Genomic DNA, 23,795 nt, shown 5'->3' with positions numbered 1-23,795 from the left:
TTCTTATTTGCAGATGTGAAATCATCTACTGAATCAAAACTGAATTGAGGTGAGTTCAAGCTGAATTGGTTCATAGATCATGTCAGTAATTACTAGCAAAGAGATTGCCCACTGAAAGAAAGGAGTACAACTACAATATTGCCTCTTTAGCCTCTGACCCTAAGTCTCTCATCTCTCCTGTTCCCTCACCCAGCAATCAAATCAATTATTTACCCATTTGTTCATTGGTTGAACAATGCAAAGCCATTTTTGAGTTGTTGCTTTTTACTGAAGTTCTGCAAGTCCAGAATTTTGCACAGCACAAAAGTATGAAAGTAGATACGTCATATGGACGCTGGGCATAATCACCCAATTAATTGTGCATTTAACTATACATTGCATTTATTTGGACGCAGTCTTTGAAACCATGTAATTGATGTTCAGTCCATGCATCAGCAGACTTTTGTTCTCTGCTCCATACTGCCCAATTACAAATACATTGTGATGCCTATAATCTTTGCGCATTCATTTGGCACAAGCACAAGCAACTGACTTGGTCATAATTTTTGTTAGCTCTAAGGGATATACTATAGTTTTAAAGGTTGTACTCACATGCTTTGCAACTTGAATTCAACATCCAGCTCTTCTTCTGTCTAAAAAAAATTAGGAAAAAGAATAATTCTCAATGAAAAACAATTTTCCTTTTCCAAATAATATTAATTTATTGTAATGGCATTGAGGAAAGCTACTGTATTTTGAAGAGTGTAGTGGTAATTTTTTTATTTTCCTTCATAGTAAGAAGATTCTAAAAGTTTAGTTTTTGTTCTGACATTGCTTTGCTTTTTCACTCTTGCTTGATAAAGAAAAGGGAGGAATTTTCACACAGTGATAGGAGCTCAAGATCATTTAGGTTGGCACTGATTTATCTGTGTATAGCTCCCAGGCTCTCGTTTATATTCCCGAGTTCTTACGTTTTCATGAGAAACAGATGCACCATCTAGCCAAAATCAGGTCTGGCAATCTTGGTACCATGCAAACAAGCTCATGAAGTTTTGGTATCAGGTTTCAATAAGAAACCTCAAATTGCCCTTTGAGCTGTGGGCTTTGACACAGAATGAGTCTTAGGCCCTCTGTGACTTGGCCAGTTCAGAGTCTTTGCTTGTCAGGAGGTCTCAAAAGGTGATCACATGACCCTGGGACACAGCAAAGGTCATAAATATGAACCAGTTGCCAAGCATCTGAATTTTGATCATGTGATCATGGGGATGCTGCAAAGGTCGTAACTATGAAAAATGTTCATAAGTCAGTGATGTTGTAACATTGAATGGTCAGTAAATGAACTGTTATAAGTTGAGGTCTATCTGTATTTGTTTCTTTCTATATTTTTAGCACCATTTCTCCACTTACTTCAGCATTTAGTTTGAAGGTCACACGAGTAATTTGCCCTGTACGGAGTTTTCCAACATCAAAGAGAACTGTGTAAAGATGATCATCTTTGGTATATTTATCTTCATCACAGACTTTCAAGTGCAGAGTGTTCTAATGAAAATATAATATTATTTAATACAATTTAATAAGAAATGAACTATTATACTATTATGTTGAAGCCTATAGAATGAGTTCTAAGAAACCCCCAAAAGAGAGAAACAGGTTAAAATCTGAATTATACCCCTGATTGAGGTACACAAATAAAATATATAAAATAACTTTGAAGAAAGTATATTACTTAAAATAAATCTGTAGATAGACAGCTTGTGCCTCTCCAGATATTCAGTTACAACTTCCATCTTCCTTTTACTATTATCAATACTGAGCAAAGTTGATGAGAATTGGAGCTCAACAACATCTGGCATCCTATCCCTAGATAGCTGTAATCATAGTTACAATCAGTAAAATTTTGTCTAGATTTCTGATACCTTCTCTCAGCCTTACATGACAAAATACCTTGTTCTGACACCTTGATATTAAATTCTATAAATAGTAAAGCAATCACAGCTTAATGATTTTTTAAAAAAACCAAAGACAGTGATACTAGAATTTGATTAAAAATAATTTTAAAGTCCAATGCACTACATGTTTTTTTCTAATTCAGCTTAAAATGTTTTTCTAATTTGTCAACCAAATGGTCCTCAAACCTGCTACTTGCAATAATTTCTTTTAGATCTATTAATAACCAATGTTAAAAAATATGCAATGGCATTACATCGTCACCATCAATTTCTTGTTTTATCAAAAACATTAAATGTGTTTCACATACAAGACAAGAATGTTACAATCAGCCTAAATATCAAGCCAGCTGTTAATAACATCTATTATTTACTGAAATTTTTTATCATTACATATGTAAGCTCTGAACATAAAACAAATACTGATTCTCTGCAGTCATTATATACTGTTTCAGTTCACTCATCTGACATTACAAGAATTAGACGTGCTAAGTACGAGCACATATTAGCAAACAATATATATTCTTTGACATATATCACCATGTTGCCCATACAGGTTTTTTACCCACCCACCCCCCAAATTAATGTTGTCTGCCTTAAAAATCAGTATGTCATAAGGAGTCACTCTCTGAGGAAGATGTGTGGTTTCTAAATTTGTTAATATAAAATATTATATTATATTTAATATAAAAAATTAAAATGACTCTACCCAGTGGTCTATGCAAAGCACAGTGCAGAGTTGCAAAGACCTTAATCTACTGTAGCTATGAACTCACTACCCTAAGAATATTCACTTGTAATCTTTGCTAGCCTCTTGGAAGGGATGATGATGGGGATTTATTTATCTATTTGATTTCTATGCTCCCCCCCAACTCAACCAAACGACGCAAAGCGGTGATGAGGATGGTGGTGGTTTTATTATTATTTGCCAGACATTTGGAATGGTGCATTTATGCTACTTTATCCAGTTGTATTATCTGGATTTAATTTTATAAATCATCTTATTAATTAATAGTGTATCTCAGCTGGAGCTAGAAATTGGAAGTAGAGGGTCTCCTTTAAGTCAAGCTCAACTCAAGGGATTTTATGAATAATGCAGAACTGATTCTCCTCTGCCTTCTTTGGAGATGATTGTTTGACTTCCCGTTCCAACATCCAACTCTATTCCCTGAAAGCCTTCTATTCAAATGCTAATCAGGGCTTGCCCTGTCATTCCAGATGAAATTACTGCAGAGATCTAGACATTATAATAATGAGCAAATAAGAATTTCAGTTATTCAGCTGCACATTGCAAAAGTGTTTCCCTCTGTGTATTAATGATCAGTCATCCAGGTTAACAGCAGGCAAATAAATCTGTACTCCATACTAGTCTCTCTGTGTTGGATGTCTCATGCCTGCTTCAAATGTAGAACCAATTATTAATTTCATTTATTTATTTTTATCCCATCTGTATCATATTTTATAAATAACTCAAGGCAGTGAATATACCTAATACTACTTCCTCCTATTTTCCTCACAACAACAATCTGTGAGGTGCATTGGGCTGAGAGAGAGTGACTGGCCCAAAGCCATCCAGCTGGCTTTCGTGACTAAAGTAGAACTGATAGTCCTTTTTAAAAAAACTTTATTAAAGATTTTTAAAACAAAGATACAAACTAATACAAAGTGATACAGAGTAGGGGAGGAAAAAAGAAAAAGAAAAAAGAAAGCTAAAAGTGCAAGAAACAAAAAAAGAAAAAGATACAAAGAAGTGGCTTCTGATTTTCTTTGTACTAGTTATAAGTACAATTATAAATGTATCACTTTATCTAAAGTTACTACGTGATTCTGTTTTTTCTATAATCTATCCTGTCTAATCATCAAAGTCATAAATCATGTTTCATTTTTTTCTTTTGCACAAAAAGTCCCTTTCTGACAGTCAAAAGCTTAGATAGATATTGTTTCTTCTCTAATCAAAGAAGTCAATTTGGCCATCTCAGCAAGTTCCATAATCTTCACCATCCATTCCTCTGTTGTAAATATGATCAAATTTGGTACTATGCCACATTAGTTGAGTATATTCCAAAAGATCCCCAAAGATATTAAATATCAGAAGGAATCTGATATTTGTTAATTTTGATTAACAAATATCATTTGTTAAATGATTGTACTAAATAAAACTATAAGCAAAAAGTAATTATTTATTACTAGTTGTGTTTATTCATAGATCTTCAAACATATCAGAAGCTCACAAAAGCTTAAGCCTTTTGATAAACTTTGTTAATCAGAAAAAGTACCATCAGAGTTTGTTTTGTTGCCACCACAGATTTACACTGGGTTTTTTTTCCTACAAACATACTACACAGTAGCTTACCTGCTGTTCCATCACAATAATTGGTAAGCATCTCATGTTCAGCCATTATATAAGTCTTGGTAGGATTTGGGAAAGGCTTTTCAATAAGGATGTTTTGTTCTTAAAGACTTTTGTACTTCTGCAAATCTTGGGGAGCCTCTCCAAACCCAGAGATGGGTTACTGCTGGTTCGGCCGAACCGGTAGTAGAATTCAGGCCTGGGTCACAGAACTGGCAATGATGCAGGCCTGCCACACCCCTGAACTCGCTACCGCTTGGCCGCTGCCATTTTGGATTTAAGTGACTGCACATGCGCAGTTCACTGTAAATTGTTCTGTGCATGCAGACAGAACAATTTATATTGAACAGTGCACGGGCTTTGTGCATGGGTTGCAAACCGGCAGTAACACCCCTGTCCAAACCTAATAACATTTTACCACTGTTCATGAATGCTTCCATCTTCATTAGGTAAGTTTTCACACTAGAAAAATTGGTCTGAGAGAGAGAGAGAGCGAAACCTGCCTGAATGATGATATTTATGGCAAAAAGAAACATACATAATTTTACCTTTATACGGCTGTCGATCCTGTAGGTGAAAGCTTGATTCCACTCAGGATGTTTTGAATTGGGAACAGTTTCTGTCTTAACTACTTCACTTGAAGAAGTTGGTAGTAAAAGAGATACGTAGCAATCAGATTCTGTAACTATAGAAGAAGAAGAGAAAATTGTGACTGGCAATCAACACCAAAACAATTAGAACATGAATTGTATTATGTGTATAAGAGTCAGTCATAAACTGCAGAAGGCATGAGTGGAAGAAAAAATGTTTTCTATAAATGTAGATGAAGTGAGAACAGGAAGCCTGTAGGAAGATTCATTAAATGTTTATTGATTTGATTGCAATAGAACTAGTTTCCATATTAGAATCATTACAACAGAAGACAACAGTGGGACTAAGTTCTGGTTTCTTCATGCATAATATCAAAACCAGCCCATCAGGCCTGACCACTATAGTGCAGCCCTTGCACTAACTTAGCGGGAAATACCACACCTGGAAAGGTAATTACTCTGGCTCAGCAAATTGCAATCTCCTTGCTTGCCGTGGCAGCTAAATTAAAACAAAGGAGTGACACACTTTTCAAATGAATGAAGTCAGGATGAAGTAGTTCAAAACAGTCAAGCCCCTCTGTTGTTGTTGTTAGTTGCGAAGTCATGTTCAACCCATCGCGACCCCATGGACAATGTTCCTCCAGGCCTTCCTGTCCTCTACCATCTTCTGGAGTCCATTTAAGCTCATGCCTACTGCTTCGGTGACTCCATCCAGCCACCTCATTCTCTGTCATCCCGTTCTTCTTTTGCCCTCAATCATTCCCAGCATTTGACTCTTCTCCAGTGTGTCCTTCCTTCTCATTGGTGGCAAAAGTATTTGAGTTTCATCTTCAGGATCTGGCCTTCTAAAGAGCAGTCAGGGGTGATATCCTCTAGGACTGACAGATTTGATCGACTTGCAGTCCAAGGGACTCACAGGAGTCTTTTCCAGCACCATAGTTCAAAGGCCTCAATTATTTGGCACTCAGCCTTTCTTATGGTCCAACTTTCACAGCCATACATTGCAACTGGGAAAACCATAGCCTTGATATAGACACTTTTTGGGGTAGGGTGATGTCTCTGCCTTTTAGTATGCTGTCTAAATTTGCCATAGCTTTCTTCCCCAGGAGCAAGGGAGAACAGCTTTGTAGCCCCTCTGTACACTGCCACAAAATTTCCCTTTGCAAGCCCATCACCATAAATCATTAGAATTAAGTATGTAATCCCAATACTAGTGGCTATATTTTGTTTAGCAGTGACAGAGTAACCAGCCTTTTTACCCTGTAAAATGTTTTCCTCTCCACCACTCACCTCACAGTTAATCTTAGCAAATACAGTAGTCAAAGCCCAACCAAAACCTCTAACAATGATGCAAGGGCAACAATTACATCTTATTTCAGCATCATTTGTCATATTTGAGAAGAGTGGGTAACTGGGGATGTGCAATACATCTTTCCAAACTGCTTGAAGCTAAACGTTTGCATTGTCCTGCATGAGTAACAAATTGCAATCCTGCATATGAAATGGGATTATTTCAAGCACTTTGAAGTGTCTCAAGCTTGAGAGAGACCATGATTCCAGATCTGATCTCCCATTTCAAAGCACTGTTTTGATCTTTAAAATATGATATTTTGCAGACTTTTGAGCTTGATACAGTTTAAAATGAAACTTTTACACACTCTTTAGGGTGATTTAGGGAGCTCATAGCAGTATAGATGGCACCCAAATTTCTGCCTTCCAATTCCTCCCTGTCCTAATATCTGCCACTTGAAGTAGTTAGGTAGCTTTCTCATTCTGCCGAGAGCTGTTATGCTGATGTATAACATAGGAAACCATCCTTTCACTTGGACAAGAAGGACCTTGGAAGGGAAAAGTTGAAATCCTAGTTCAAGGCATCATTACATAGACAAATCCATAATAACAACTCAAACACCAAATGATCTAAGGCAGGACATAAAGCGAGATTTGGACATAACATGAAATAGTGTCAGACTATAAGACCTCCTGGGGACCCCATCTATCCTTTCTATTTTATTATAGATTTACTGAGTCTTGAACCAGAAATGTGAACTCTAGAAATACACATGTCAGACTGCAACATCTGTTCTTAGGAGGCCAAGTCAGTTAGAGGTCTCGCCTACGAGTCAGGCATATAGCTTAACCACAAAAGCCAGTATGTATTCAGTGCTTCCTGGTTGCCTATTGCAGCCTAGACATGAAAGGGAAATACGGTAGAATTCGCTTCTTTGCTTAGAATTAAGGAATTTAGCCAATAAGAATGCTTTAAAATATTTCCGTGTTTTTGATGCTTTGAATACAATATAAAAATGGGTGTTTGAATTAGAAAGCTGTTCAGATGTTAGAAATTGTTATCTCTATCTGAACCATTTGGCCAAATAAAGCTATTTCTTGATCTCGCAGTCCGAGTCTCCTGATTTTCTGCAACAATCTAGCTCTCCAGAGCAGAATATACAACCTCAATCCTATTGTTTGATTTGCTTCATTTCCTTTTTGATTGTGTAGTTCCCTTCTATATATTCACACATTTTTATGTAAAAATCATCTTAAGAATTGTTGTTGAGCCTTGGTTGTGCAGTGGTTAGAGTGCAGTACTGCAGGCTACTTCTGTTGACTGCCAGCTGCCTGCAATTTGGTAGTTCAAATCCCACCAGGCTCAAGGTTGACTCAGACTTCCATCCTTCCAAGGTGGGTAAAATGAGGTCCCACATTGTTGGGGACAATATGTTAACTTTGCAAACCACTTAGAGAGGGCTGTAAAGCACTGTGAAGTCTAAGTGCTATTCCTAGGTGCTATTGAAGGACTGTATAGATATTATTACAGTAATCCCATAATAGCTATAATAGATCATGATTAATTTCTCAGTGCCCAGCAATGCATTAAATTATACAATTGTTCAATATAACCATTTACAATATTTGAGGAAAGCAGTGGATTTCAGAATATATATTCTTACTATTTGGGACCTTCCAGAAGGTCCATTCTAAGGAAAGTCATAATGTCAGAGAAATTTGTCCTCCTAGAATTTTGATTTTGTGGATTGGTCTCTTTTCTCATAAAAAAGTAAATACATATGTGCCATGTTTTTGTCCCTTACCTATTATTCTTCTATTTCCAATACATCAGTAGCCTTTTCTCATGAAACTATTAACCTAATGACTTATTCTTTCAGTTAATTCATTCACTTTCACCTGTGATCAACACAAACTGAAAGATGTTTGATTTGTCTGGCTATATTTTAGTTCTCTTGCCCTCACTTTCTCCCCCCACCCAGGGATGGGTTCCTGCCAGTTCTAACCTCTTCTATAGAAGAGGTTCCACAAATCTACAGTGCCGTTTAGAACCAGTTCCAGCTCCCTCCCCCTGCCCGTCTGCACATCATCAAGATGAAGAGTGAGAGGAGGAATTCTGGGAGTTGAAGTCCACAAGTCTTAAAGCTGTCAAGTTTGAACACCCCTGGGGTTTTTTTCCCCTAAAGGGTTAGGAGTGCAAGGGTCTTATAACTTGACAACTTTAAGACTTGCGTGTTTCAAATGCCAGAGTTTCTGAGCCAACATTTTGGTTGCTAAGCAAGAGCGTTGTTAAGTGAGTTTCACCACATGTTATAAGTTGGTCATGCCCACCCAGTCACATGATTGCCAAGCCACTCCCACTAGGTCACATGGCTGGCAAGCCACTCCCACAAAGCAGGCCACACCTACAGAAGATGTTCTAAAACAATTTGAAACCCACCACTGCCCCCCACCCCCCACCCCCCCACACTTTTGTTTTTGAATGTTTATTCCTTGGAGGAGAACCTCAGCTTATTAGTATAGCTGGAACCAGCATCATAATGGACAGGGTCTGGAGAGTTATCATGCATTCTTCTCCCTTTTCACCTTCCAGGGGGCATATAGGAGAATGAAAGCAAAATGGCCACCAATAGAGAATTTTTAGAGATCCTCATATCTGCATAACACAGACATTTCTCATCTCTACTTTCCTGAGGCATGCAATATAAACAGGGCCATGGGTTTCCTCATTGGAAGAGCAGTGGTGGTGCAGAGGTTAGAGTGCAGTATTGCAGACTACTTCTGCTGACTGCCGGCTGTCTGCAATTTGGGCAGTTCAAATCTCACCAAGCTCAAAGTTGACTCAGCCTCCCGTTCTTCCAAGGTGTGCAAAATGAGGACCCAAATTGTTGAGGCAATATGCTGACTCTGTGAACTGCTTAGAGAGGGCTATAAAGCACTGTAAAGTGGTATATGAGTCTAAGTGCTATTGCTAAGTGTTGTAAGTATATTGTCTTAAGCCTTTTAAGAGTCTGACATGTCTAGTGGTGATATGATCCAATATTTGAGAAGCTATCAGAAAGAGAGGGGAACCTATTCTCCAAAGCACCTAAGGGTAAGACAAGAAGTAACAGATGGAAACTGATCAAAGAGAGATCCAAGCTAGAACTAAGGAGAAAGTTAGAAAATTTAATCAGTGGAATGACTTGCCTCCAGAAGTTGTGGGTGCTCCAACACTGGAGGTTTTTAAGAAGAGATTGGACAGCCATTTGTCCAAAATAGTATAGGCTCTTCTGCTTGGGCAGAAGGTTGGACTATATGACCTCCAAGGTCCCTCCCAACTCTCTTATTCTGTATTCTGCTGACTCTTCTGTCAGTTCAGTTTCTTCAAGTCCAGAACAGTAACCAGACATTGGAAGAGAAAATACTCCTTTCATTCAACTTCCATTTTTAGTTTGTTAAAATAAGTAGCCAGTTAGTTTAGCTTGTGCCACATACTGTAACTAACTCTCTGTTATTATACCATTATTTTATTTGGCATTATATTTCATTTTGAAATGAGATTGTTATAGATCAGGAACATAAGTTTATTCATTTATTTATATGGCCATCCATTTTGCAACAGTGACTTCTCAGCAGGAAAGTATGAAGGTAAAAGTTTTCCCTGCCCATTTATATACCATAAAACCTCAAAATACAAAATAAACAACAATTCAGTACAAGGCAACTTTCCAGATACGAGTAAGGATTGACTGTCCCAGAAATGCCTTTCCATCTGTTCGACAGAATTTCCAACCCAACTGTCCTGTCCCCTGCGCAAGTCTTTGAAGCAGAAATGGATCTATTCATATGCCCCCAGTGCTTGCATTTTCCCAATCAACTTAGCAAATTCAGTATAGATATAATTTCTGAGTGCAATTATCCTTTGCCTTGATTCCTTTTCCCCACTATATTCTGCCTGACCTATGCTGTTTTTATGTAGCTCCTCCCCATACATGCATTAAATTGCATGCTGATTTGAAAGAATTTATTTTAAAAAGGCTCTACTAGTTCTATAACTAAGAAGATGACAAAGAGGGCTTGTAGGTAGTATGAGAGAAGCAATAAAGTGAACATCTTAGAGAAAGCAAGATCAGGGTTTCTGGTCATTTAATGTGAGTGATTCCTAGGCTAAATGTTTATAACACAAGGTGATAGTTTGAGAGAGAGAGAGAAAAAAAGAGCTCAATTCTCTTAACATCTTGAATCTTCAATAAATTACCTGTCAATGAACACAGCCTTCAACGGAAAAAAAGAGTTGCTCGTTGCAACTATACACATGTTGAACTTTATCCCCAACGTGCTTTTTCCAGAGGCAACTGGACTTTCTTGTTTTTCTTTGAAGACATTTTGCCTCTCAATCCATTTGCACTACTCAGGTGACCCTGAGGACACAGATAAACCTCCACGTGGCCTCATGACTCTCTAAAAGAATGAAAATGACCAACTGTCTGCAAGGAATATAAATCCTTGCATTCCCCACCATCCAGTCAGAACTGAAGAAGCTTCTTGGATGAGAAGTGAAATGTCTTCAAAGAAAAACCAGAATGCCCAGTTCTCTCTTGAAAAAGCATCTTTGGGACAACCATGACCTGGATGATTGAGAATCTCCATAGAAATTGTTGACATTATGTGGCAGCTAAAAGGAAATTATACTATGAATTGTATCTTCTGTTTTCCTCCATAATGTTTAGGTGTCAATGTAATTTATTTGTACATAGAATGGTCCGTCTACTGTTATGGGGTAACAACAGAGATACTTACGTATGTCTGCCTTCTGTATATTTCTGGCTCTCAGTATTCTAACTGTGAGGAGTCTGAATGGAGTTTCTTCTCTCTGTTAATAAGACAACAACAACACATAAACACGTTTGATCATTCATTGATCATTATTTTGTAACTTGTGTCCCACAGCCTCCATGAAGATGCCCACACATCATCAAGTTATATTTGTTTGAGAAATGCAGTAATGGGATTTCTATCCAATAACACTCCCCCCCCCCCAAAAAAACAGAGAAAACCACTAGCAAAACTGCAAATTGAATGTTCAGCCAAAGATGCAGACATGGAGTTTTACTGGAGGGAGGGAGACATAGGAGAGGAGGAGAGAAGCATCTTAGAACTAAGGAGAAATTTCCTGACAGTTAGAACAAATAATCGATGGAACAACTTGCCTCCAGAAATTGTGAATGCTCCAATACTGGACGTTTTTAAGAAGATGTTGGATATCCATTTGTCTGAAGTGGTGTAGGGTTTCCTGCCTAAGCAGTGAGTTGGACTAGAAGACCTTCAAGGTCCCTTCCAACTCTGTTATTCTATTCTATATAAATTTGAATATCATTAGATAATCTTGGTAGTGGTACATAACAGAAATCATCAGAGAGTAGTCCTCAAATGCAAAAGAAAGTGTGCATGTGACCACACATAGAATTATTAAATTCACGTAGTATTCACATTGGCGTGCCAATCCAACTCCATGTCTGGGTCCTGGGGTTGAACTTTCAAATTGCAGTAATGATCAACTCACAGCTCCATCAGCTGCGAACAGTATATACAAAAGGGTATCATTTCTCCTGCTTCACTAGTGTTCTGTTCAGAATGAACATATATATAGAATCCCTCTTGCTCCTAAAATCATTAACTTCTCATTCTTGAATATTATTGATCTACAAGTACAAAAATAACACAATGCTATTTCCCAAATAACAAATGCTAATCCCTACAGATGCAAAACAGCCACAGTTCTATTCTGACTTCCCTGGGATTCAAGTATGCAAAGCAATCTGTACAGAATAAATTGCTTCAGGTGTTTGCCTTCCTGCAGGCTAGAGGTTAATTGGGTGAACTTGCTATGCAGTACCAAGTTTGGCCAAGTGCCCTGGTCTTGTGAAATCAGCGTGGTAGTGATTACAGCAAAACACATTCTGAATATTAGGAAACTAGTGTGGGACCAGGATATGATGAGACATCACACCAAATGATTCCATTCTGACCTCACAAGGTGAAATTAGCATTCCCCAAGCAACTCGTAGGGAAAGCCAACTATATGAAAATTACTATGTGAATCAGCTTCCATGTCAAGTTGTATCACATTGCTTATGTATGGATACCTATAGCACGAAATGTGCCAGGAGGAAGAGACACTAGTGGTGACTGTTTGAACAATCGTAGTCAAGTATATGCCTCCCACACTGAGATGGAAGGAAACAAAATATGGAGACAAGAGCACAGTAAAGATCAAACATAACAAAATGGTTTTTGGACATACTCAATGCCACTGAATCTGGAAGTAAACCATTAGTCAGTAATTCAGTGATCACTGTCTCAATGTAATGTAATTGTTCAAATATTACATTTTAAGAGAAAAAAATAGTAATTAAAATTTCTGGCTTCCCATTATAACTACACACAAAATGACCTGGCACATGCATTACTCTAAGCATTGATTTGCTTAATAATATTTTGCTGATTAAACTACAAGTAAATAAATACTTCCATCATGTTAATCAGAAGCCATGGTTTATAATCCATAATGGGTGGTAGCGCTAAAACCATATAATATGTGATAATAGTTGGTAATACTAAAACAAATTTGAATAAACTATAGCTTAGTGTGTGTGTGTATCCAGAGAAAATATATTACTAAAAATTCACAGAAACTGCTCAGAAAAAATATCAAAGCTATTTATAATTTCCCAAACCAAATCAAGAAATCACAATACAGTTTAGACTGACATATATGTAATTCATTTTGTTTAAAACACTAGAGCACACCACTTCATGTTTTAACAGCATATTATCCACCCTGCTGTTATGGTTATTTTACATCAAGTGCAAAATTTATCAAAAATCCAGTTTGAAAGACCAAAACTATTTCCTGTTTAGAGTGTCTTCATTGCATCATCCAGCCTTATAAGTAATATAAAGTCTGTCCTCACTATTATAATTTTGCTACAATAATGACCCTAAAAGATGCTAAATATTGCCAATGGGGTAAATGATATTCCAAAGAAATGGGTGGTGGTGGTGGTAGAAGATTTAAAATGAAAATAAGAATGATGACTTTTTGGCTATCACATATATTTCAGATACAAGTTACTGGCTATGATGTAATCAAAGTCAAGTCCAAGATTAAGAAATGCAAACATTTGTTTAATTTACTTCAGTAATATTTAATGCTAAAGGAGGAGGATTATCTCACTTCTGATTTAAGAAAACACATTATCACCAGAGGTGGTATTCTACTGGTTTGCCCCATTTCGGGTGAACCAGTAGCAGTGGCGGCGGGAGGCTCCGCCCGCCCACCCACCTAGACGTCATCACAAGTGCTCTGCGCATGCACAGAAGGTTCTGCGCATGCACAGAAAGTTCTACACATCAGTAGAAGCACCACACACGAATTCCAAACCAGTAGCAAATGTAAGAGAAAACTATTACTGATTATCACCTCTTCAAAATTAAATTATAAATTTTACCTATTATAAAATTTAGAAATTAAAACAATTATCAAATTATTATAGCCAAAACAACCTCATCCTCTGGAAAACAACAGGCTGAAAAGGGGCATTCATTAGCATTAATTCAACTTTAAACTCGGATGATTAAAAGAATAAAAAGAAAAACAGTATGCCTTATACTACAGATTGGAACTTAAAAACGAATGGAATTAATTATATAGCCAGATAACAGATATGAAGCAAATTGAAGAGGCTCAATCAGCACATTTACATTTCACCAGTCTTTCTAATCTGGTGTTCCCTGAATATTTCTATCTGCGATTGCCATCCCATCAAGCTAGAATGGCTATTACAAGCAAATGAAAAGAAAGATAAAAGAGTGTAATCAGTGTCATTACATCCTCTCTCAGGGATGTCCATCAGTGTCGTTACATCCTCTCTCAGGGATGTGATAAAAAAAAAGTCAAGATGGTAGCCACAATTAGGCTCCACTGGTTATTATGTGTGTCACATGTGCTAATTTTGATCCTTTTTTTTAACCACACCTTATATATGCCTCTATTTTCTCTTCTTGCTGAATGCAAATCATGCCTTGACTCATTAAGTAACAAACAAAGGTGCCAAGTCATATAGAATGGCAGCCTGGAAAAGGATTTAAAGGGGGAGCTTCATTATCATCTAATTAACCTAGAAATTTATGAAAATCATGATCAGGTTCATTAAACTGAAAAAAAGTATTGTCCCAAAATAATCTTTTGAAGTGAAAGATACAGAAATGGTTGGCTCTGTTAGATGGTGCCAAGAAAGTAAATGTTCTCAAGAAGCTAAGTTTATCAGCATGCAATGTATGATCCAGAATCTGCCTGGAAGCAGAAGACAAAGTGCTATTGCTATTTATTCCTATGGGATTTCCACAGAAAATAAATGTATTTATAACATCTTACAACAGCACCAAGGATGACAATGGATGGGAGAGGCTATAAATCAGTATCAATTATATGTGTGGAAATGACTTTTCTCTGTTTTTAAACAGCTTCATGACAGAACAACATTCAACAAATATAATTCTTCCTAGCATGTCATAGGGAATGCATATTCAAATATAAAAGTCTGTAATCCTGTGTGCATCTACTGTTTAATTCAAACAGACATGATCGTTGTCAGCTACGTTTAGGATCACCTTAGGTATTTAAGCCTGGGAATTACAGCCTTGGACTATAAGACACAACCTCTATGAAGTTCCAACTTAGCTGCTTTGCAGAAACCTCTAGGAGAGGAGATGATGGTTCCAGCAAAAGTAAACGGGAGAACTGTTGCAATTGTCCCAAAGGTGCTTTTTCAAGAGGCAACTGGATTTTCTGGTTTTTCTTTGAAAACATTTTGCTTCTCATCCAAGAAGCTTCTTCAGCTCTGATTGGATGGTGGGGAATGCAAGGAGCCGTGATGGCACGGTGATTAGAGTGCAGTACCGCAGGCTACTTCTGCTGATCACCGGCTGCCAGCAGTTTGGCAGATCGAATCTCACCAGGCTCAAGGTTGACTCAGCCTTCCATCCTTCCGAGGTCAGTAAAATGAGGACCCATTGGGGGCAACATGCTGACTCTTTAAACCACTTAGAGAAGGTTGCAAATCACTATGAAGCGATATATAAGTCTAAGTGTTGCTGCTAATTATACGTCCTTTGAAGATGTTATAAATGTCTTCAAAGGAAAACCAGAAAGTCCAGTTGCCTCTTGAAAAAGCACCTTTGAGACAATCATCACCTGGATGACTGAGAATCTCCATAGACATATTACAACGGTTATTTAATTCAATATATGATCATGTAGCAGTTGCTCTCCACTGACACCTACAAAAACTGCAATGTGGGCAAAGCAAAATAACTGATTAGATCCAATGCATATTGCAAGGATATGAAATGCTCATTTTCAAGGGAAACAAGCAGAAAAGACAGAAATTAAGTACCTAGGACTCTAACAGAAACACAGAATAAAGCAGTGCACTCAAATGTGCTTGCTGTTTCTTCACTCTATCTGGATGACTATTTAACCACAATGTGTCAATCTGTTGTAGTTTAACATTGCAGGTGCACACAGAGTTAGTGCTAATTGGAATTTGGAAGTATGGACACTTGTGATTTTCAATATGGCAGATATGACAAATATGTCAGATTCTTACAAATAGTAGACACTGATATTTACTGTTTACATAAAACAAAAGGACACTATCCACCGAAGTTAAGGATCTGTGGAAGGAGGATGAAGAATTAGATAACACATGTTCACATTAGTGGGTCAACATAGCATACTAAGAAAACTTGCCTATTTTATTCTTATTCTTTAATGGTTTTATTACTTTATTGCTATTTTGGTCCAGGGGCATGTGTTATTGATATAAAACAATTTAAATGTTTTTGTATCTATAATAAAATAAGCAAATATATTTTCAAGGTGGATCTCAAGATTTCAAGCACAATTTGGGCATCATCCGTACAGTTCTATGCCACATTTTGTACCTGTACAATAGACCTAGCACCCAAAAATGGAGAGGCAAAGAAGTGGGATAGGTGCATAAATATAATGAAATGTACATTGTACATCTTCTTAAAAGATGCAAATGCTCACTCGTCCATGAAATAAGCTGAGAATGAGAAAATGAAAAAAAATGTATATAAAGAGGGGAAAGGCAATCACCTATAAATAAAAGAAAAATGAAATAAAAAGAAGAAAGGACTTTGTAATGTAGTGGTCTTCAACCTTTCCAGCTCAGAGGACTGGCGGAGGCAGCAGCGGTACCAGACACAGGGGGGAAAGGGGATGGATACACATATGTCCTCGCCCACCATTTCCGTGGACCAGTTTTGAAAGGGCTGTGGCCCAGCACCGGGCCATGGATTAAGCGTTAGGGACCCCTGTTGTAAGGCATATGCTATTGATTTAAACAGTAATAATTTATAAATCAGCCTACTTTGGGCTAGTGACTCATGATTTGAAAGGATTAAGGGACCTATTCACATTGATTTTATTCTCCTGAACTGCTAACCAAAAAAATGGGACTGAAAATTTCAACTTGAGGATCTGCTTTAGAGGATCTGTAGACTTCAAACGTTTGGTAGAAATTTCAAAATGATCTTACAATTGTTATGGTTTTCCTATAGCTGCTGTTATTGCTGCTGTCTCTGAATTTCATGGTTCTGCATCACTCTGAAATTTCTGCCTATCTCTACTTCCCGATCTGAAGAAAACAGAGAGAATTTTCTTCACAACTCCTAGCCTTGAGCTTTAATAGATGCTTTCAAAAAACATGTCAATTGTTCAGTTGTTCAGGTTACATCCACACAACCAATTATCCACTATACAAACACAAAAATCCATGCCTGACCATTTTTCAAAGTAATTCACTTTTTCCCCAAAATGTTTTTGTCTAAAATTAAATGAGAATAACTACAAAATATGTGAAGATTTTCAACTCAGCACTCATCCATTTTGTACATACCTTTTCCGGTTCTTCTCGATGGTTGACTATGTTCTAAAGAAAAACAAAATACATGTATTTAAAACACTAATTTCAAATACTCATTTAATACTTTTCAAGTATTAACTTGCATATGAGTACCACAATTCATATTGTTTATGGGGGCTCCATCACTGGAGGCTTTTAAGAAGATATTGGACAGATGTTTGTCCAGAAGGCTAAAGGTTCTCCTGCTTCATTAGGGGGCTGGACTAGATGACCTCTAAGGTCACTTCCAACTCTGTTATTCTGTTTGTAAGGATTACTATATTCTAACTTTCCAATGGGACAGAAGCATAAATATATTACACGACGTCTCTAAAACAGTAGAGACAAAAGCAACAGTAGAAACAAAAACAGAAGATTTTCTTACCTCAAATGAACTGGAATTTGCTCCCATGGTAGTATCAGTTGCATATAATTCACTCTAGGAGCTGAGAATGGGAAACAGCGATAGAATCCACAACTGACAGTCTCCTGAATAAAGGAGACAAGAAGATGTTTTAAAACATGATTCATGACCACGCCTCTCTTTGAATTCCAGAAACATAGTTCCCTCCCTCTCTTCCTTAGCCTGTTGAAGTAATCGTCTTGGTTAATTTGAGGCTAGACTGCTGCCACATAGATATAAAGGAAGTCAGAGTATCCAGTCAGTGATTATATTTTTATGCTGAGTCTACCATAGGTTTGGCCCATTCTGCAGTTTGCAAAGAGAGAAAGTCAGACAATCAGGAAAAAGAGAGCATAGAGAGATTTAATACATTGAATATTTTAGGATGGAAGACTGGGTTTTGGGATCCAGTACAAGGTTAGCAGATTTGCTATCCACTGTATAGGAATTTCTATATCCTTCCATATGAAAATGCAGCCTAATACTTGTGCATATATATGGTTTTGCTTCATTTTTATTGTCACAGCAACTATCTTATGGGGCATATTAGAAGAGAGAAAAATGATTGGCTCAAGGTGATCTTTTCATGCCCATGATTTAGGGGAAACTTGAACCAGGTTTACCTAATCTCTGTAGCCAACATGTCTATCCTGGGATTTTCAGCATTTGATAGGAAGAGGGAAAACTCAGGATACAAATGAATCATGTCCCCCCAATTTATTTATTTATGATTTCAGTTTATATGGCTGCCCATCTCAAATTCCTTACTCTAGTCTGCTGTATAAATTTATTTGTATTCCTTTATTTTTTTCACATTTTTAAATCACCCATCTCTCATAGACAGACAGACAGATAGTTTAATGGCCTCCCGGTGTGTTCAGACACAGTCAGCAGCAATACTATAGAATTTGCTTCCCAACTTTCATGAGATTCTACAGAACAATTACCTTTTTGAGAATGATTGGTCTCTGACAAATGAGCACAATTAAGTTCAGCAATGCTAAGGCCCTATTAGTGTAAAATTGATATGTTGAATGTACTCATAACATCAGTGAGACTTTGCTTAGATCTGCTCAATGGTGTTATGTAGTCAATTTGTTTGAGCTAGTAGTTAAATTTTGTTTTCTTATTGCTGGGATTTTTCCTGAGGGAATCTCACTGGGGCCTGGTGCTGGCTGGTCCATCCACTTTAGGAAGCCTGAGCATTGTGTCTCTGGCATCTCCTGATCTACTTCAAATGGACAACGACTTGCAATGAGAGGCCAGTGCACTGCAGTTTGGAATAATGGCACTTTCACAGGTGGTCCTTGCTTAGTGACCATAATTGAAACCAGCAACTCGGTCACTAAGCACCATAGTTACTAAGCAGAAAATCATGCGACCACAAAGGGCTTCCAACCTGACTTTCCACTCAGCCATTAAGTGAAACATTGCTTTGGCCACGACTTATGATTTTACTTCCACATTGTTTGTTAACTCTGGTTGTTGCAAGTAGGTTGGGAAGCACATAAATGGTGATCACAAGATTACATAACAGTCATAAATGTGAGGATTGGTCACAAAGCTAAGTTTTCTCACACAATTGAGCAATTGAACAATTGCCAAATTGGCAGTAAGTGAGGACTGCCTGTATTAGACCATTATTGGGAGGGGAAGGTTTAAGGACTGTCAGTGCCCTACTAGCCTTTGTAGGGGGTGGAAGAGGAACAATGGGAAAAGACTGAGTGCTTAATAAGGCTGGTGTGTGCAGACTTAGACAAAGGATTTGGTTCTACTTAAAAGAAGAGGAGAGAAGAAGAGGAGAAGCTGGAACCAGTTGTGGCTACATTGAAAAAAAACACCCTTGGATTTTTTTCAATGCTCCTGATATGGTTAGAATGACAGATGTGGGATGTTCTGTCCTTCCAGGAGAGTCTGTGAAGGATGACTAAAAAGTCATAATGGCAGTTGTGACTATGCAACTGAAGCTCCACCTCTGGCAGATGTGTCTATATATTATCGATTGCATGATCAGAACCACCGTCATGTCATTTTGACCATTTCTGTGGGCATGCCTGTGTCCTTCCCAATGATGAATGGTATTTTATCAACTGCATACACATGAAATTGCTTGCAGTGACTCATCTTATAAGTCATATGTCATGTGCACACTTTAAAACTATATTACTAATCTCTGGTAAAGCCAATTTGACAAAATGGGTTGCTGTGTAAGCATCACCAGCAGGGAAAGAGGAAAATAACATCTTGGGATGACAAGTCAAGTTTTTGATACCAATAGAAGCCTACAAAAACATTGAGAAAACCTTATTGTGCTAAGTGAAAGATTTGATGACTGACTGCAATGCAAGAAAGGTGTTAGTTTGTGGTGTTCGGCTGATACAAAACTCCATAATCCTGAGAGTGTTAATTAAACTACTCTTACCATTTCTATTTGAGTTGGGTTTGATGTCCGAGTGGCCGAGGTGGTGCAGTGGGGTAGACTGCAGTACTGCAGGCCACTTCAGCTGACTGCTAGTTCAGCAGTTCAGCGGTTCAAATCTCACTGGCTCAGGGTTGACTCAGCCTTCCATCCTTCCGAGGTGGGTGAAATGAGGACCCAGACTGTGGGGGCAATATGCTGACTCTGTAAACCGCTTAGAGAGGGCTGAAAGCCCTATGAAGCGGTATATAAGTCAAACTGCTATTGCTATTGCTATGTCCCATAAACAATATATGATGGAATTTTGGTTTGGATCTACAAAAATAGTCCTGGATTTATAATCACAATTGGGACTAAAATTCCCATTGCTAAGCAAGGTGGCTGTTAAGTAAATCACACCCGATGTTACAACTTTTTTGCCATGGTTGTTAAGCAAATCACTGCAGCTATTCAATGAATCAGACAGTTGCTAAGTGAATCCAGCATCCCCCATTGAATTTACAGCCCAGAATGTCACAAATGAAGATCATGTGACTCCACGGCCCTGCGCCATCATAATATATGCTGGTTGCCAAGTGCCTGAATTTGTTCACGTGATCATGAGGATGTTGCAATGGTCATAAGTTCAAGGATTGGTCATGTCACTTTTTTACAGTGCAATTGTAACTTTCAGTGCCACTAGATAAATGGATGTAAATTGAGAACTACCTGTAAACATAGAAAAGGAAGAATATAATACATATATAAGTTTTTTAAGAATTTTTAGAACAAGAATAAAAACTTCATCCAAGCAAGGTGTCTTTCCCCCTTCCTCCTTTCTACTTGCAATAGTTTCAAAGGCCCTTTATCGGCCCATCAAGAAGAGCACAGGATCTAAGGCTATTCCTGAATTATCATGTGGAACAAGTTAATGAAATAGGCATGAGATGGCTCCTACGCCATTAAAGGTATTTAAAGGTTAAAACCATTAGCTTAAATTGAGCCTTGAAGCAAACTGGAACCCAACTTCAGCTCACATAACATGGCATGCACCCAAAACTGCTTGTGCCACTGCATTCTACACCGGTTGAAACTTTTGATATTTTTCAAGGGCAGCTCCATTAGAGCACACTGCAGTAGTGAATATGGGGGGTGACCAGAATATGATCGGAAAAAAGAACCTCTCAATCCAAGAAAAGGTGTAACCAATGCTCAACTTCGTGTTGAGCATTGTGCACAATACAAACAACAACATTATGCAACAACATCCATTGTACAACATGAAGTTGAGCAAAGAGTCTCCTAGCCCTGATTGCCACCTGCTCCTTGAGTGGGAGTTGCGAGTCCAGGAGAACCCCCAGATTATACATAAGGTTCATTTTGGCAGTGTAACCCCATCCAAAACCAAAGATGGTAAACCCCCAGATAGAGAAGACACTCTACTCATAGCCAGTCTCTCTTACTACAGGTCAACTGATGCCTGTTACTCTCTATCCAGACCTCCCACAGGTTCCAAACACCATGAGAGGGCATTCACAGAATACTTAGTTCACAGGGGTGGAGATATACAACTGAGTATCATCTGCATATTGATGGTACTTTATCTCATGGTGACAGATGATCTTATCCACTGTCTTCATATAGGTGTTAAAAAGGAAAGGGGCAAACATTGAGCCCTGTGGCACCACACAGTGCAGAGCGATGTGTTGGACTTCTTGCTCCCTATCACATCTGATCAGGATTGATCTCGAAACAAGTAGGTGGACCCAGAGACAACCCAAAAGGATTCCATGATCAATGGTACTGAAAGCCACCATGAGATCAAGCAGAGCCAGATCAAATATGTCACCTCCACCCCACTCCCACCAGAGGTCCTACAAATGCTGTTTCAATCTTACTTCTGGCCCTGATACTTGACTGCAAGGGGTCCAGATATTTAAATTCTGTTTCCACACATTTATATATTTGTTATCTTGGATAACTTTAGACCTTTAGATTCCTCTTTCTTCCACAAGTACAATTATTTTAAAACTGGTTAAAGCAGTCAAACATCTTTCTTATTCAAGAAAATGAATACTTGTGCATTTAAATAAACTGCTTAAGGCGCATTCTACAACCTTGTTTTATTTCTAATACCTGCCAAATGTATTGTTGCACACAAAGCCTCAAATAACAGATATACATTTACTTGGGTCCATGGAATTTACTTCCAGATTCTTGAGGGGAGAGGGAGGGGGGGAGACTAACTAATAATGTTATAACCAAGTATATTATGCCAAGAGTTATAACTCTTCTTATTAAATAAATAACCATTTTGTTATATTGAAACATTGGTCAAGTGTTTAAACTCAATCCTGTCTATTTGTGGTTCATAGCATAATAACCGCTGAAATTAATTGTTATAACTTGAGTCCCAGAAATATTTTCTTAAAATATAATCAAACAGAGAGGTAAAGGAAGAAAATGGTACTTTAGTTATTCCATGCTAGGAAAACAAACAAACAAGGAAAGCAGGGGCTTCCAGACAATAATTGGCAATTACCAACAACAACAAAAATAACCATCTGGACTGCCCAGTCTTTCTTTTGCCAACAAGAAAGGAGCAAGTTGTGCTTTTGTAGCATTTGAGCACCTACAATGATGTTAATTACATAAACGCTGATCCACAGGGATCTCATGAACACATCAAAGCAAAGGAGAGCTTACACGGCGATATTATAACATGTCTTGCCTTGTCATTACTCTGTCGCAGAGCCTTATTACGTGTATTCCCTTTTGCCAGCTTTATATCCCTAAATTCACTCAAGAAATTCTATTTTTGGTCACTGAAAAATACAAACACCCACCTTTTAAATAGTACATAAGTTGTTTTTTTTAGTTTTTTTTTACGAACATCTTAATACGTGAACAGTGTGGCACCTGGGTGTCATACATTCTAATACGAATAAAACTAATAAAATTAAGCATAGTTATTACATTCAACCAACATATATATTTAATAGCAATACATATTTATATTAAGTTGCAGTCTGTCACTATTCAATTATTCCATATTTTCTCTTGCTATTGCTCTTATTTTATTATATAAAAGTGTATATATTAATATTCCTTTTCTTATTTCTATCTCTTATTTAACTTTTAATTATGTCATCCTTTATTAAAAGACATTTTCTTTGTTATCCTACCTAACTTCTAGTTATGTCACCTACCTAAAAAAAAAGAAAGGAAAGAGAGAGAAAAAGAAAAAGAAAAGTAGATCAGAACAACAACAATAAAGAAAAATAATCTATCCATTGTCTCTGGCCCGCTTCAATACTTTAATTGCTATGCTTTTTTTTTTTTTTTTTTTTGACTTGCCTCCCATATTCCTCTCTTGGATCTTTGTCTCTGTCTGCATCTACTTTTTGGCTGTTCAATCTGGGTATTTCTCCCATCTCTACCCTCTTCCACTGCCTAGTTTCCAAAATGGGCAGAAATAATAGTGCACAATTTCTTCAAAACAGGTAAGTAGAATTCAAGGACAGTCAATGTAGCCAGTTGATTTTTGTTCTTAAAATACTGTTAGTAAATTGTCACACATTTCTCATCTAAGCCCAGAACATATTTCTCCTGCTGCGGCTAGATCAGCTGTCTTAGTCAGAGATTGGTAAGAAAGGTTTTGACTACCTCTCACAGAGATTGGGCTTTTCATGCATGTGCAATGTTTGTGTCTTGCTGTCCTCTGCTGTAGGCTTTCTAGACAACAACTAGTTTGCCAAGATGAAATTGGGGAAAGGTGGGGATTTGGCTTAGCTCTTCTTGAAATGAAAATTTTGCCTCCAAGGAAAATCAATTGCATTGATTTTTTTTAAAAAAGTAGAATT

At 37.6% G+C, this 23,795-nt stretch overlaps 1 protein-coding gene across 1 annotated transcript in view; it reads right to left on the bottom strand.

The window, feature by feature from the left end:
• LOC116505929 (cytosolic phospholipase A2 epsilon-like) overlaps positions 1–17,543 on the bottom strand; it is a 52,334-nt gene extending 34,791 nt beyond the window's left edge. The window contains 6 exon segments of the mRNA XM_032213435.1: positions 592–632; positions 1,387–1,518; positions 4,824–4,960; positions 10,938–11,010; positions 17,126–17,158; positions 17,517–17,543. Coding sequence (XP_032069326.1) covers positions 592–632; positions 1,387–1,518; positions 4,824–4,960; positions 10,938–11,010; positions 17,126–17,158; positions 17,517–17,543 — 443 coding nt within the window.
• Positions 17,544–23,795: the final 6,252 nt, after the last annotated feature.

This window comes from Thamnophis elegans, chromosome 1 (assembly GCF_009769535.1).
Source record: "Thamnophis elegans isolate rThaEle1 chromosome 1, rThaEle1.pri, whole genome shotgun sequence".
Lineage (NCBI taxonomy): Eukaryota > Metazoa > Chordata > Lepidosauria > Squamata > Colubridae > Thamnophis > Thamnophis elegans.
This window is presented reverse-complemented; position numbering and strand designations above follow the sequence as displayed.